At 27.2% G+C, this 12,359-nt stretch overlaps 4 protein-coding genes across 10 annotated transcripts in view; 3 read left to right on the top strand and 1 right to left on the bottom strand.

Annotated features, from left to right (window-relative positions):
• Positions 1 to 11,977, top strand: part of LOC132905385 (protein SDA1 homolog) — a 39,184-nt gene extending 27,207 nt beyond the window's left edge. Inside the window, exons 2-11 of one of the 4 annotated variants that reach the window (XM_060956653.1) lie at positions 5,962 to 6,073; positions 6,512 to 6,606; positions 6,679 to 6,783; positions 8,574 to 8,672; positions 8,756 to 9,271; positions 9,352 to 9,586; positions 9,663 to 9,798; positions 10,315 to 10,636; positions 10,730 to 11,386; positions 11,715 to 11,977. In XM_060956653.1, coding sequence (XP_060812636.1) covers positions 6,010 to 6,073; positions 6,512 to 6,606; positions 6,679 to 6,783; positions 8,574 to 8,672; positions 8,756 to 9,271; positions 9,352 to 9,586; positions 9,663 to 9,798; positions 10,315 to 10,636; positions 10,730 to 11,386; positions 11,715 to 11,915 — 2,430 coding nt within the window. In that variant the 5' untranslated portion in view covers positions 5,962 to 6,009 and the 3' untranslated portion in view covers positions 11,916 to 11,977. Of the gene's footprint in view, positions 1 to 5,842; positions 6,074 to 6,156; positions 6,262 to 6,511; positions 6,607 to 6,678; positions 6,784 to 8,573; positions 8,673 to 8,755; positions 9,272 to 9,351; positions 9,587 to 9,662; positions 9,799 to 10,314; positions 10,637 to 10,729; positions 11,387 to 11,714 lie in introns of those variants that run through there. The other 3 variants (XM_060956655.1, XM_060956652.1, XM_060956656.1) reach the window with 3 other exon arrangements.
• LOC132905398 (amidophosphoribosyltransferase-like) lies at positions 25 to 4,187 on the top strand. 4 transcript variants are annotated; one of them, XM_060956689.1, is made up of 9 exons: positions 25 to 590; positions 763 to 784; positions 1,553 to 1,760; positions 1,839 to 2,131; positions 2,216 to 2,465; positions 2,616 to 2,849; positions 2,949 to 3,076; positions 3,165 to 3,386; positions 3,510 to 4,187. In XM_060956689.1, the coding sequence occupies exons 3-9, from the start codon at positions 1,556 to 1,558 to the stop codon at positions 3,780 to 3,782; spliced, it is 1,605 nt and encodes a 534-aa protein (XP_060812672.1). In that variant the 5' UTR covers positions 25 to 590; positions 763 to 784; positions 1,553 to 1,555; the 3' UTR covers positions 3,783 to 4,187. The 4 variants fall into 4 exon arrangements, with proteins under 4 accessions (XP_060812672.1, XP_060812671.1, XP_060812674.1 ...); XM_060956688.1 differs by lacking the exon at positions 763 to 784 and having other exon boundaries at positions 26 to 590; XM_060956691.1 differs by lacking the exons at positions 25 to 590; positions 763 to 784 and adding an exon at positions 855 to 870.
• LOC132905411 (uncharacterized) lies at positions 3,977 to 5,822 on the bottom strand. The gene is made up of 3 exons (XM_060956714.1): positions 5,413 to 5,822; positions 5,066 to 5,324; positions 3,977 to 4,991 (listed from the first exon to the last, which is right to left on the bottom strand). Exons 1-3 carry the CDS (start codon positions 5,593 to 5,595, stop codon positions 4,372 to 4,374), a joined length of 1,062 nt encoding a protein of 353 aa, XP_060812697.1. The 5' UTR covers positions 5,596 to 5,822; the 3' UTR covers positions 3,977 to 4,371.
• Positions 6,679 to 8,443, top strand: LOC132905407 (origin recognition complex subunit 5). Its single transcript, XM_060956708.1, has 2 exons — positions 6,679 to 6,783; positions 6,900 to 8,443. The coding sequence occupies exon 2, from the start codon at positions 6,993 to 6,995 to the stop codon at positions 8,289 to 8,291; it is 1,299 nt and encodes a 432-aa protein (XP_060812691.1). The 5' UTR covers positions 6,679 to 6,783; positions 6,900 to 6,992; the 3' UTR covers positions 8,292 to 8,443.
• Positions 11,978 to 12,359: the final 382 nt, after the last annotated feature.

Raw genomic sequence — 12,359 nt, 5'->3', positions numbered from 1 at the left:
AACATTAATAACATGCTTATTTTAAACATATAAATTAGCTTTAAAAGTTCTTTAGAAATGACATATCACATGTCACAAATATAAATTGATATACTAAAAAGTCATAATAAGATTATAATCAATCATAAACAGCTCAATCATGAAAAAGAAAGTTCTTATAAACAACATGATGCTATAATATATTGTTATCATTATATAAGCTTGGATTTCTATGATTTGATTACTGAAAGTTTAATTTATATCAAAATGAAATTGAAATAACTATAAAATCATTTATAATGACAGATTAAAAAATAATAATCACTTAGCTAAATTTAATGTACGCGTAGATATATTGATTAAACGACAGACTATAATCGATCTTTTATAAAACTTTAGCAAGCTACATCCGATATTTTAATAAAAGTAAGCAAGCAGTCAAAGAGTTTAAAAGTAAGATAATAACTAAAGAAGCTAACCCCTCCAGTCAAAAACAAAATTTCCATTGACCAGCATATTCATTCGTATTTCTAAAGCCAGTCGAGAAACATATCTCATGTGAATCTCTTTAAAGCTGACAGACCCGAAGGTTCAAACTTCTGACGCACGTGGTATGTATGAATACATAGTTTCAAATTTGTATACTTGACTGAAAATGTTTTGATAGAGTGATCGAATCCAATGATAATCCATTAAAGTAACACAATAAAATAAATTTAGTCATAAGAGAAATAATATGAAAAAAATTTAGATGTAATTTATTTTTTACATTTATTATTACAGCGTCGAGGATCATATTCAACAAGTAGGTACAGTCTCTGATAAAAAGATTGCAATTGTAATAGAATTACAAACTTAATTTTTTTAATTGATTGAATATTGAATAAATTGGTAAAATTATTATTATAATTATCCTCAAAATGAGATACTCATCGTTCATAATTTTTTCATATTGAATACGTTATTGTTCCAATGATTTACATACATACACTCAACCATGCACGCACGTGTATGTATATTATAAATTGAAGAAAAAACTTACCTTCTTTCCCCCTCTTTTTTTTACATATTTCATGATTGCTATAATTCTGATTACAATTATATTAAAATAATTATTTATTAATATATTTTACAATATTGCATCAAATGGCAAGATTAACTTGTAAATATTTTCTACATATACCAATATCAGTATGTATAGAATCAGGGATGTAATGATGAAATCAGTTGCGAAATACAGATTAAGCAAATATATTAAAAAATGTAGTAATAACATTGAAAGAAGAATTCTATCTGTTTATTAGGGGTCAATAGTTTATATAGGGTCATTATTGATAATTCCTAAGAAATCTCAAGGGTCTGCTGTGCTTTACAATATAAGAAAACTGTTTTCTTTCCATTATTGCATAATATTATATAGTTTTACCTTAACTTCTTTTAAGTTTCAATCTTAAATTGATTTTTTATTATACTTAAAAATGTAAGTTTTAATTTATGGTACAGTATTATAAAGTAATATATCTTAAGAGTATTTTTCATTTCATATTTTATCTGATAAATTAATGTTTTCCAGATTATGATTAAAATATCTTGTAACATGCAAGCAGATTCTTGCACTGAAATAGTACCTCAAGAAAATAAAAGAGATAAAGTACTGTGCACTAAAAAACAAATGAGAGGTCAAACAATGACTGGCCTCACACATGAATGTGGAGTTTTTGGATGCATTGCTGCAGGTGACTGGCCATCACAAATTGACGTTGCTCAAGTGATTTGTTTAGGTAAATTTATAAATGCATTTACTATGATATATTTCTTTTAGGTATATTATATAATAAGTATCATTAATATTTATTTAGGTTTAGTGGCATTACAACATAGAGGTCAAGAAAGTGCAGGCATTGTTACAAGTGAAGGTGTATGTTCAAAATCTTTTCATGTCCACAAGGGTATGGGTATGATTAATAACATTTTCAATGATGAAAACATGAAAAAACTTAGTGGAAATCTTGGAATTGGTCATACTAGATATAGTACAAGCGCAGCTAGTGAAGAAGTTAATTGTCAACCATTTGTAGTTCATACTGCACATGGAGCATTAGCAGTTGCACACAATGGAGAGCTAGTGAATACAGAATCATTAAGAAAAATGGTATTTCTATCTGTAGAAAATATACAAAAAATATTTTCGTATTAATTTAATATTTGTTTCTGATAATTTTTTATTTGCTGTTAGGTATTAGGACGTGGAGTTGGTTTATCAACTCTCTCAGATTCTGAATTAATAACACAAGCACTTTGTTTGAATCCTCCTGAAGGTGAAGTTAATGGCCCAGATTGGCCAGCACGTATAAAACACCTCATGCAATTAGCACCATTATCATATTCATTAGTAATTATGCAAAGAGATAAGATATATGGTGTTAGAGATCCATATGGAAATCGTCCATTATGTCTTGGAAAAATTGTACCAATTGGTAATTTAGGTATATCTTCAATTATAATAAAAACTTTATAATAGAATGTCAGAATTTTATAATATATCACATTATATAAATTTCTTTCTACTACTGTGAATGAAATAAATTATTTTGTGAATGATTAATCGAAATTAACAAAAGCTTCTCATATGATAGGGAATGAATCAGATGATGATGATGAAGCTGAAGGTTGGGTTATTTCGTCCGAATCATGTGGTTTCTTAAGTATTGGAGCACGATACGTACGTGAAGTATTTCCTGGAGAAATTGTAGAATTAACGCGCGAAGGTATTAAAACTATAGATATTGTTGATAGACCAGACAAAAAGCCTCAGGCATTTTGCATCTTTGAATACGTTTATTTCGCACGTAGCGACAGTATTTTTGAAGGTAATCTATCACAATATAATAAAATGAAAGTAACATAACATAACAAAAATTTTAGAATATATAATTATAGTAAATAATTTATTTTATTCCTCATAATAGGACAAATGGTTTATTCTGTTCGCATGCAATGTGGACGAGAACTTGCTTTAGAATCTCCGGTAGAAGCAGATATAGTTAGTTCAGTACCTGAATCTGGAACTGCAGCAGCACATGGTTATGCCAGAGAGGTAGAGTTATTAATTTATAAGGATTTTATAATTACAATTAACAATAATATAAAACATATAACTGCATATATGTATTACTAATTTACAGTCTCAAATATCTTTTGCGGAAGTGTTATGCAAGAATAGATATGTTGGCCGAACGTTTATTCAGCCCAGTACACGACTTAGACAACTTGGCGTGGCAAAAAAATTTGGAGCTTTATCAGAAAATGTAAAAGGGAAAAAATTAATTCTTATAGATGATTCAATTGTTAGAGGAAATACTATTGGACCTATTATTAAGTTACTTCGCGATGCAGGAGCGAAAGAAGTAAATCCTTTTTTTTACTATTTTGTTTAAATTTGATATCCACATTATTGTGTTATCAGTATTGTAATTAGTTTGAACTTTATGAAAAAGCAAATAATATATAAATCTTTCTTTTCTTTACAGGTTCATATTAGAATTGCTTCCCCTCCATTAAAATACCCTTGTTATATGGGAATTAACATACCAACAAGAGAGGAATTAATTGCTAATAAATTGGATAATGTGAAATTAGCGAAACATGTTGGAGCTGATAGTTTAACATACCTTTCAGTGGATGGACTTGTAAAAGCCGTAAGATTTGGTATGGATAACCGTGAAAGTAGTTATATTGGTCATTGTACTGCCTGTTTGACAGGAGACTATCCTGATGAACTTCCTAGTGACTTGGAATGGTAAAAAATTAAATTGTATTTATGTATTTATAAATAGTGAATTATACATGTATAAATCAGGAATACATGTCTCCAGCATTGAAAAATTTGATTTCTTTATATATATTAATTGATTGATTAATGTAATACAATGAATTAGTATGTAATGTTAAAAAGTAATTCAGTATTTGAAAATTAATTTAAATAAGGTACACTCTATTTGATATATAATAATAGAAACTGATAATATTTTATTGAAACATATTGTTTAGAAATATCTTACTTCTTACTTTGTTATGTTTTGATAAATAAGTTTAGTATAGAAGTACCACTATGTTAATTTTAGATTAAGTTAGAAAAGTAAAATTAAGCAATATAGATTAAGAAATAAATAAATGTTATTCATTTGAATGAATATCAATGACATTAACTTCTTTATTGTATATTACTTAATTTATAGACATGTTCGCAATAACTTCATGTACATTCCTGTTAATTTATTGTTGCATGCGATTGGAAATGTCCTGTTGCAACTATTTTAATTATTGTGAAACTTCTTTCATCTTTCCTTCTCATTTAAGTTCTTTTATAATTTTAACATTTTATGGATTTATTTAATCATTTGATATGATCTCACATCTGTTATTTCTTTCTGTATTTTCATTTTCATTAATTTCTAATGAATTAAAACTGTTAGTAATATTAGACTTATCAGATGTGTCTTTCAAACTTGACACTTCATCATCATCCATACTTTTTTCTAATAAAATACGTTTTGTTTTGAATCCTTTGCTTTGTCTATTTCGACTCATACTTAGTTTGTTTCGAGCTAACTTAGTCTTATAACCTTTTACAGATCTCATTAAACAATGATTATCATTTTTGGAGACTGAAGGTTCAGATTCTAATGAAATTTTATGGTTCTTTTGATTTTCATAACAATTGTCTTCAGTGGTGCTTGAAGTTTGATCATTAATTTCTTTAGGATACATACATTTTGAATCAATTTGATTATCACAACAACTTAATTCCTTCTTTGCATCAACATGAATAGACTTATTAAAATTAGAGACTTCATCCTTATGGTTATATATAGCAAATGGATTATCCTCATCAGATTCAGACTCTAATATTATACCTTGAGATTTTTTTTCTTGTCTGATTCGTTGTTTTTCTAAATATGAATGTAATGCATTTAACCTATTATCTCGCAGAGTTTTCCAAAATAAAAGAGCTATAAAAAAAAAAGAAAAATTATAATAAAGATGTGCAATATCAAATAAATTGAGCTGCTACTGTTTTTTGTACCTTCTTCTTGATATTGAAAAGGTATTCCTGCTTGTTTAAGTGTATTTGGATTAGGAATACACTCATTATTTTCCGAATCACCTAGAACTTCTGTTCTAGACTTTGTAAAGATTCTTTGCATTTTTAGAAATTTTCTAGTTTTAGCAAAATATTTAAAATTTGGAGCAGTATCAAAGACAGGATCATCTACCATGGGATTATCATTTTTTGTAAAAAACATATAAGTACCGACAACATCTTCATAGGAACCCTCATAAAACTGAAATTGTTAAAAACAAAAATATAATACAAAATCTGTAAAATGTTAATCTTTTTTATTTATTTATATATATTTTTTTTATAATTACCTTTCCATTAATTTGCATTATAGGATGTTCCGTATCTATACCGATCATATCCAATCGTAATTCTTTTTCACTAAACACATTACCATCAACAAGTCCTTCAAATTCTACATATACGAGAATTTCTTCCTCATCTGCGGATATTTCTTCGTCCATTTCTGTAGTGATTATATGCATATTACTCATGATTCTTACTGACGTTTATTTGTCGTTTTTGCACAAATTTAAAAAAATATATACATATTATTAATCACAAATATTTATAAAAGAAATGAAGTGGAGCTATGGATTGATCTGAGTTTATCGGCAGTTAAAATTTATCAATTAAATTGACTATTAATGTGTGTATGCCATTTAATATACACAATATACTCGCACGTAAATTATATATAAATATTGAAACATCTACCTATACATAGGTAATAGTTAGTTATAGTTATTAATGATGAATTCTTTTTGTTTTTTCCACATTTATAATGTATTCGAATAAATAATTGTCGGTTTTGTAGGTATTATTGACCAATTCCAAAAAAGTACGGTAAAATCTTCACATTCTCAAAGATCGCGTCAAGGTACCTACCATAATAAAATATATAGTATATGCAGACGAAAAGTAAGGTTATTCTTTGGCTTAGGTTGACGGTTTCATTAGAAAATTCAAATGGTAAATATATTCTATCTTAAACTTTTTATTATTGCTTCTTAAGATAATCCTCCTTTCTATTTTGTGCAAGATTTGTATTTTATCTGTCATAAAAGTTACAATTCTATCTGGAAATAAATTTGTTTGACAATATTCAAATTGGTTAACCATGTTTTATATAGGAAGCACGTGTAAATAATATATATTAGGTAATATTATTAAATTCTACGATGGTAGCAAAGTTCAATCGAAGAAAAAAATTATAATATATTCGATTATATCTTCTTGTTATTGAAAATTAAATAAATTTACAAAAATTATTATTATTTAATATGTTTTACCGGTTACCTATTTGTATCAAATATATATATATTGTTATAAGTAATTTATTAATTTACATATAACAATTATAATTTATAATTTATATGTACATAAATTTATTTTTATGTATGAATTTAGGTGAAAAAATGGTGAGACACAATAATCAGTTACCAGAAAATCTTCCGCAATTGCAAAATCTTATTAAACGTGATCCAGAATCTTACAAGGAAGAAGTAAGTCTTCAATGCAATATTTTTATTTAATGTATTTAATATGTTTTACAGTTTTTTTTAATTTAATTACAGTTCCTTCAGCAACATCAGCATTACAAATCAATTTTAGAAGTCTTTCGTTTAGCACCAAATAAGTTTAATAAAAGCCTTGATGAAGTAGTTATCTTTTTGGCACAGGTAACTTTAATAATAGTTTGGAAGACTATACTTAATAATTCTAATAAGTATACATTTGTTTCATGATTTTTATGTTATAATAGTCCAAAATATTAGAAAAATGCTTTCTTTTGCAGGTATAATTAACAAAGTATATGAAGAAAATAATTTGTTTATTGTAATATTATTACAAATTGCTTATTAGTAAGAAAGCTTTAAAGATTGTAATTATGGAGAAATATTTGGAATATTTAGATGGAAAGATCATATGTCGCAAAAAAGTTATAATGCAACTGTATTCTTTAATTGGTTATTCTGATGAACCAATGCCACATAGTATATTTGTCTACGGTCATGTAGCTACTGGAAAATCTTTAGTAGTGCAAAATATGCTCTCTTACTTAAAATACAATGTAGCTACTATTAATTGTATAGAACATATAGCCAATAGACATATATTTGAGTACATCCTGGGTGATTTGTCACTATGTTTTAATAATTTTCCAACTAATAATCAAGTACAACACAAATGTGATAATTTTGTTGACTTTATAATAAGTCTTAAAGAAATTTCTATGAATGATACTCGGCCGATTATAATAGTACTCGATAAGTGTGATAAATTACGAGATATTGATATTGGTTTATTACCTACATTTTTAAAGCTCAGAGAATTATCAAATGTCAATGTTTGTGTAATATTTATAACTGATGTAGTGTGGGAAAAGTTTCGTGTCAAGATTGGTATACACGAACCATTTAAAATTCACTTTCCACAATATACAAAAAATGAATTAATTGAAATTTTACTTTTAAGTATGCCATGTGATTATGAAGATGCATTTTACAAAAATTATTTAAATTTATTTCTTTCTGTATTCTTTCGATTTTGTCGAGATCTTAATGAACTTCGTTACATGGCAAAAATAAATTTTTTTAAATATGTAGAACCTATTGAACTTGATCACTCTAAAAAAAATGATACTGCTTTGTTATGGAGAAATATTTCTGCTACTTTTAAAGCAAACTTAGAAGTCATTTATCTACGAGTTTCCTCTGAAAATTTTACAACTGATAATCAATTATCTAAAGATATTGAATCAACAATGAAATTGGCATTAAGTTTTGAATTACCATATTATGCAAAGTATATGTTAATTGCATCATATTTGGCCTCATATAATCCTGCAAAAGAAGATAAATATATATTTATGAAACAAAAATTCAAGAGGAAAAAAAGAATTACTGATAAAAAAAAGATAGTGTTAAATGCTTTTTGTGGACCTTACAATTTTCCAGTATCTAGAATGATTGCTATTTTTTGTGCAATTCTTAATGAAAAAGTTGATATAAATGCTAATCTACTTTCACAGATTCCATCTATGTGTCAACTTGGTTTACTATCAATCGTAGGAAATTATAGTTTGAATGAACCAAAAATCAAGTGTTGCGTATCATATGATTTTATTCTTGTCATAGCTAAAACTGTTGGATTTAATATACAAAATTATTTGTATAATTTATGTTAGACAAAGAATGCGTTAACTAAAACCACCTAATTATTACACAAATTTATTTATTTTAATTTTGTATTTCTTGATTAATTCTTCATGAGAAATAAAGCATTAAAATTTATAAACATATTATTTTCTTCTCACAAATAGATTATTTATAGCACAAATTATTATCTTATACTTGTACTTATCTTATGTCACAAAATACGTATGTATAAATTTAACATATTGTACATAAGTTGTTACTATTTTACTTAAATTAGAATTTCATTATGTAATTCTTTTATTTAAATGTAGGTGGCCCATTGTTACCCAAATATATTAGAATCATTTCCTCAAGAAATCATTGATGTACTGCAAACATATAATACAGTACTTGATAATGACATGCGATTAGTAAGTGTGAAACACTAAAAACAACATTAAATAAAGTTTAAATTGAGTTTCTCTTTCTTATAAAGTGTATACCTTTTTTATAGACATTTTGTAAAGCTCTGATTCAACTACGTAACAAATCTCTTCTGGAACCTACTGTACTTCTGAGTTTATTTTTTGAACTTCTAAGATGTCAAGATAAAAATTTAAGGCAATTTCTTCAAACACACATTATTGCTGATATTAAGAATGTGAATGCTAAACAAAAGAATACAAAAATTAATACTACTTTACAAAACTTTATGTTTTCAATGTTAAAAGACTCTAATGTCAGGAGTGCAAAGATGTCAACAGACATCATGATAGAATTATATAATAAAAGTATTTGGAATGATACAAAAACTGTAAATGTTCTAGCAACAGGATGTTTTGTTAAGGCAACCAAAGTTATGGTTGCTTGCTTGAAATTCTTTGTGGGCACAGGTATAGAAGAAAAGGAAAATGAGGAGAGCGACAGCGATGACGAACCAAATATTAAAGAAATTATAATGGCTAATAGAGTAAATAAAAAAACAAAGAAACGCGAGAAACAGTTAGCAAAAGCCAAGCAACTGTTAGCAGTAAGTCACTAATAGTTAATAGATACCAGAATATAGTCTGCAAATAATATTAATATATATGTAAATTTTAAATATTCTAGAAGTCTAAGAAGAAAGCAACAAAAGCACCAAGATATAATTTCTCAGCATTACATTTAATTCATGACCCACAAAGTTTTGCAGAAAAATTATTCAAACAGTTGGAAAAAAATAATGACAGATTTGAAATTAAATTATTAGCTTTAGATGTAATTTCAAGGCTTATTGGTTTGCACAATCTATTTTTATTAAATTTTTATCCTTATCTACAAAGATTTTTGCAACCACATCAAAGAGGTAGTCATTTTATTATTAAAAAATTATTGTTACAAGAAAATAAACTATAATGATGTATTATTTTTAACTATTTTAGAAGTAACAAAACTTTTACAATTTATCGCTCAAGCCTCTCATGAACTTGTACCACCTGATGTATTGGAACCAATTCTGAAGACACTAGCAAACAATTTTGTCACAGAACGAAATTCAGCTGATGTTATGGCTATAGGGTATGTATAGGGTGTCCCATTTTAATCTTCCCAAGCAAATATCTCGAAAGATGAGAAATATAAAAAAATGTTTCAAACAGAAGTTGTAGCATATTGAGGGGGATAGATCGTGCTATCACGTATTTGACCTTGTAATAACACTGATAAATCTTTCAGAGTAATGGTTTGTGTAAAATATATATTTAGGTAGTATTTGGGAAACATCTTGATGTTAGCTATAAGATAATGCACTTAAAAATATAGGTTCTAATTTAAAAACTCGAAGTTGACCTCTAAAAGATTTTTCAATATCTTTACAAGATCAAACACGTTACAGCACAATATGTCTCCCTCAATATGCTACAACTTCCGTTTCAAACATTTTTTTTATATTTCTCATATCTTTTGAAATATTTGTCTGGGGAGATCAAAATGGGCCATGCTGTATATATTTATGACTCATATATATATGTATATATATTTATGTTTTCAATACGTTTTATCATTTTATCTAATGTAAACTTATTTTAAATACAGGTTGAATGCTATCAGAGAGATATGTATGCGATGTCCATTAGTTATGAATGGAGATTTATTACAGGATTTAGCACGATACAAATATTACAAAGAACGAAGTGTGATGATGGCTGCACGATCTTTGATTACTCTATTCAGAAATTCGATACCTGAATTGTTACACAAGAAGGATAGAGGACGCCCTACGGAAATGAACATTAACTTAAGTATTCAAAAATATGGTCAAATATCAGCTAATGATTTTGTACCAGGTGCTGAAGTTTTGCTCGACAATAAGACTGATAATATTGCAGAAATTTCAAAAATTGGTATTGAAAATAATGTAAGTGAAAGTACTGAAAGTAAATTTACTATTTATCTTTATCTAATATTAGCCTTAATAAGAGAAGCTTTATTAATAAAATTATGATTACAGGATAGTGATGATGAATGGATTGATATAGATTCTATAAATAATGGAGATTGCGATGATGCCGATGACGACAACAACGACGATGACGATGACGATGACGATGACGATGACGATGACGATGATAATGACAATGATCATAATGACAACAATGAAAAAGAAGGAAAAGAGGAGAATTTGGAAAAGAAGAAAGAAATACAAAACATAAAAAATAATAATAAAGATGTTGAAAAGAGCGAAAATGAAGAAACAGAAATGAAAGTATGTGAAAATAATGATATTAAATCTAATGTAAATAACACAGAAATTGATAATATTACAAATCAAAGTCAAGGAAAAGAATGTCGTCGGTTATCAAAACTTGAAAAGAAACGATTAAAACTAAAAACGCAAGAAGATTCAAGGGTGAAAAAGAACGAGATAATCACTGCAGAGAAAAGAGAAAAAGCAACTATGATATCAAACGAACGATTATTGACCGATGAAGACTTCATGAAAATAGATGCGGCATTAGTAAAACAACAAATAACGTATGCCAAGCGCGGTTTAAAAAGAGCTCACCCTAATGATAAAGAAACTGGAGAATTTGTCAAATTATCAGATATAGAAAATATTTATAAAAAGCGGAAACATGACAAGCAAGCTCGCATTGAGTCTGTGAAGGTATGTTTCAATTTCGCTGTAAACTAAAGGAATTCAATTACATTGATTCTTTTATATTAACAAATTTTGTTATTGTCATATGAACAATTAACAATTATTAATCATGTTAATCACATTAATAATTATTAAATAAAATATTAATATTTTGCTTTGTATTAATAAATTTTTGTTAAGTATATTTAATATCACTTTAAAAAAATAAATACTTAAAATGAAAATAAATATGAGTAAAATGAAAAAAAAGGATAAAAAGAAATATATTTCTAAATTAATTTATGTATTTATTATTTACTTTAGTTTAATATGTTTTTGTTTTGCTTTTTTACAGAAAGGACAAGAAGGAAGAGAAAGATTTGGTTATAAAGATGGACGGCAAAATCCACTTTGTAGTAAAACAAATCGCGAAAAAAAGAAAACTAAAGCTTTCCAAATGTTAAAGTATAAAGTAAAAGGAAAAGTGAAACGTTCTTTTAAGGAAAAACAGATTGCGTTGAGAAATCATTTGCTGAAACAAAAAAGAATGAAATAATCATGTCTGCGCATTCGTATATGTATACTGTATATATATATAAATAAATATGTAGTCTTTTACCTATAGTCTATAATCCAAATTATCAAAACCCAATATATTGATGATATTCATTTTTAATTGTATTATACCAAACATTTTTTACAATCTCGCATATGCAGTTGTGTACGGAGCTTTACTCAAGCTCGCACAGTTCTCGCTTATATATGCTATAAATAAAAGATAAGAGCCATGTTTCGGGTGGGTTATTATACCCGCCGCTGGAACGCTGCCAGCAATGTATACTAACTCGTATGTTGTCACGGACGCAATTTGTTATCAATAGCTTTTACAAATATCTCTGAAGCTATGACCGACCAACAGTTACATGTATAGGAAAAAATTATTCAGAACTATGCTCCCGACAAACATACTTAAAAATCATCGAATCGTCGTAATAGTTGT

Source organism: Bombus pascuorum, chromosome 3, assembly GCF_905332965.1.
Source record: "Bombus pascuorum chromosome 3, iyBomPasc1.1, whole genome shotgun sequence".
Classification (NCBI taxonomy): domain Eukaryota; kingdom Metazoa; phylum Arthropoda; class Insecta; order Hymenoptera; family Apidae; genus Bombus; species Bombus pascuorum.
The sequence above is the reverse complement of the archived record's forward strand: the minus strand, read 5'-3'. Positions and strand labels throughout refer to the sequence as shown.

Excerpts from the sequence above, each read along its gene's own strand:
- LOC132905398 (XM_060956689.1), top strand. The coding sequence starts at position 1,556 with ATGATTAAAATATCTTGTAACATGCAAGCAGATTCTTGCACTGAAATA. Across the intron at positions 2,132-2,215 it reads CAGAATCATTAAGAAAAATG|GTATTAGGACGTGGAGTTGG; the intron begins GTATTTCTATCT and ends ATTTGCTGTTAG. Across the intron at positions 2,850-2,948 it reads TAGCGACAGTATTTTTGAAG|GACAAATGGTTTATTCTGTT; the intron begins GTAATCTATCAC and ends TCCTCATAATAG.
- LOC132905411 (XM_060956714.1), bottom strand. The coding sequence starts at position 5,595 with ATGAGTAATATGCATATAATCACTACAGAAATGGACGAAGAAATATCC. Across the intron at positions 5,325-5,412 it reads TAATGCAAATTAATGGAAAG|TTTTATGAGGGTTCCTATGA; the intron begins GTAATTATAAAA and ends TAACAATTTCAG. Across the intron at positions 4,992-5,065 it reads TTTTCAATATCAAGAAGAAG|CTCTTTTATTTTGGAAAACT; the intron begins GTACAAAAAACA and ends TTTTTTTTATAG.
- LOC132905407 (XM_060956708.1), top strand. The coding sequence starts at position 6,993 with ATGGAGAAATATTTGGAATATTTAGATGGAAAGATCATATGTCGCAAA.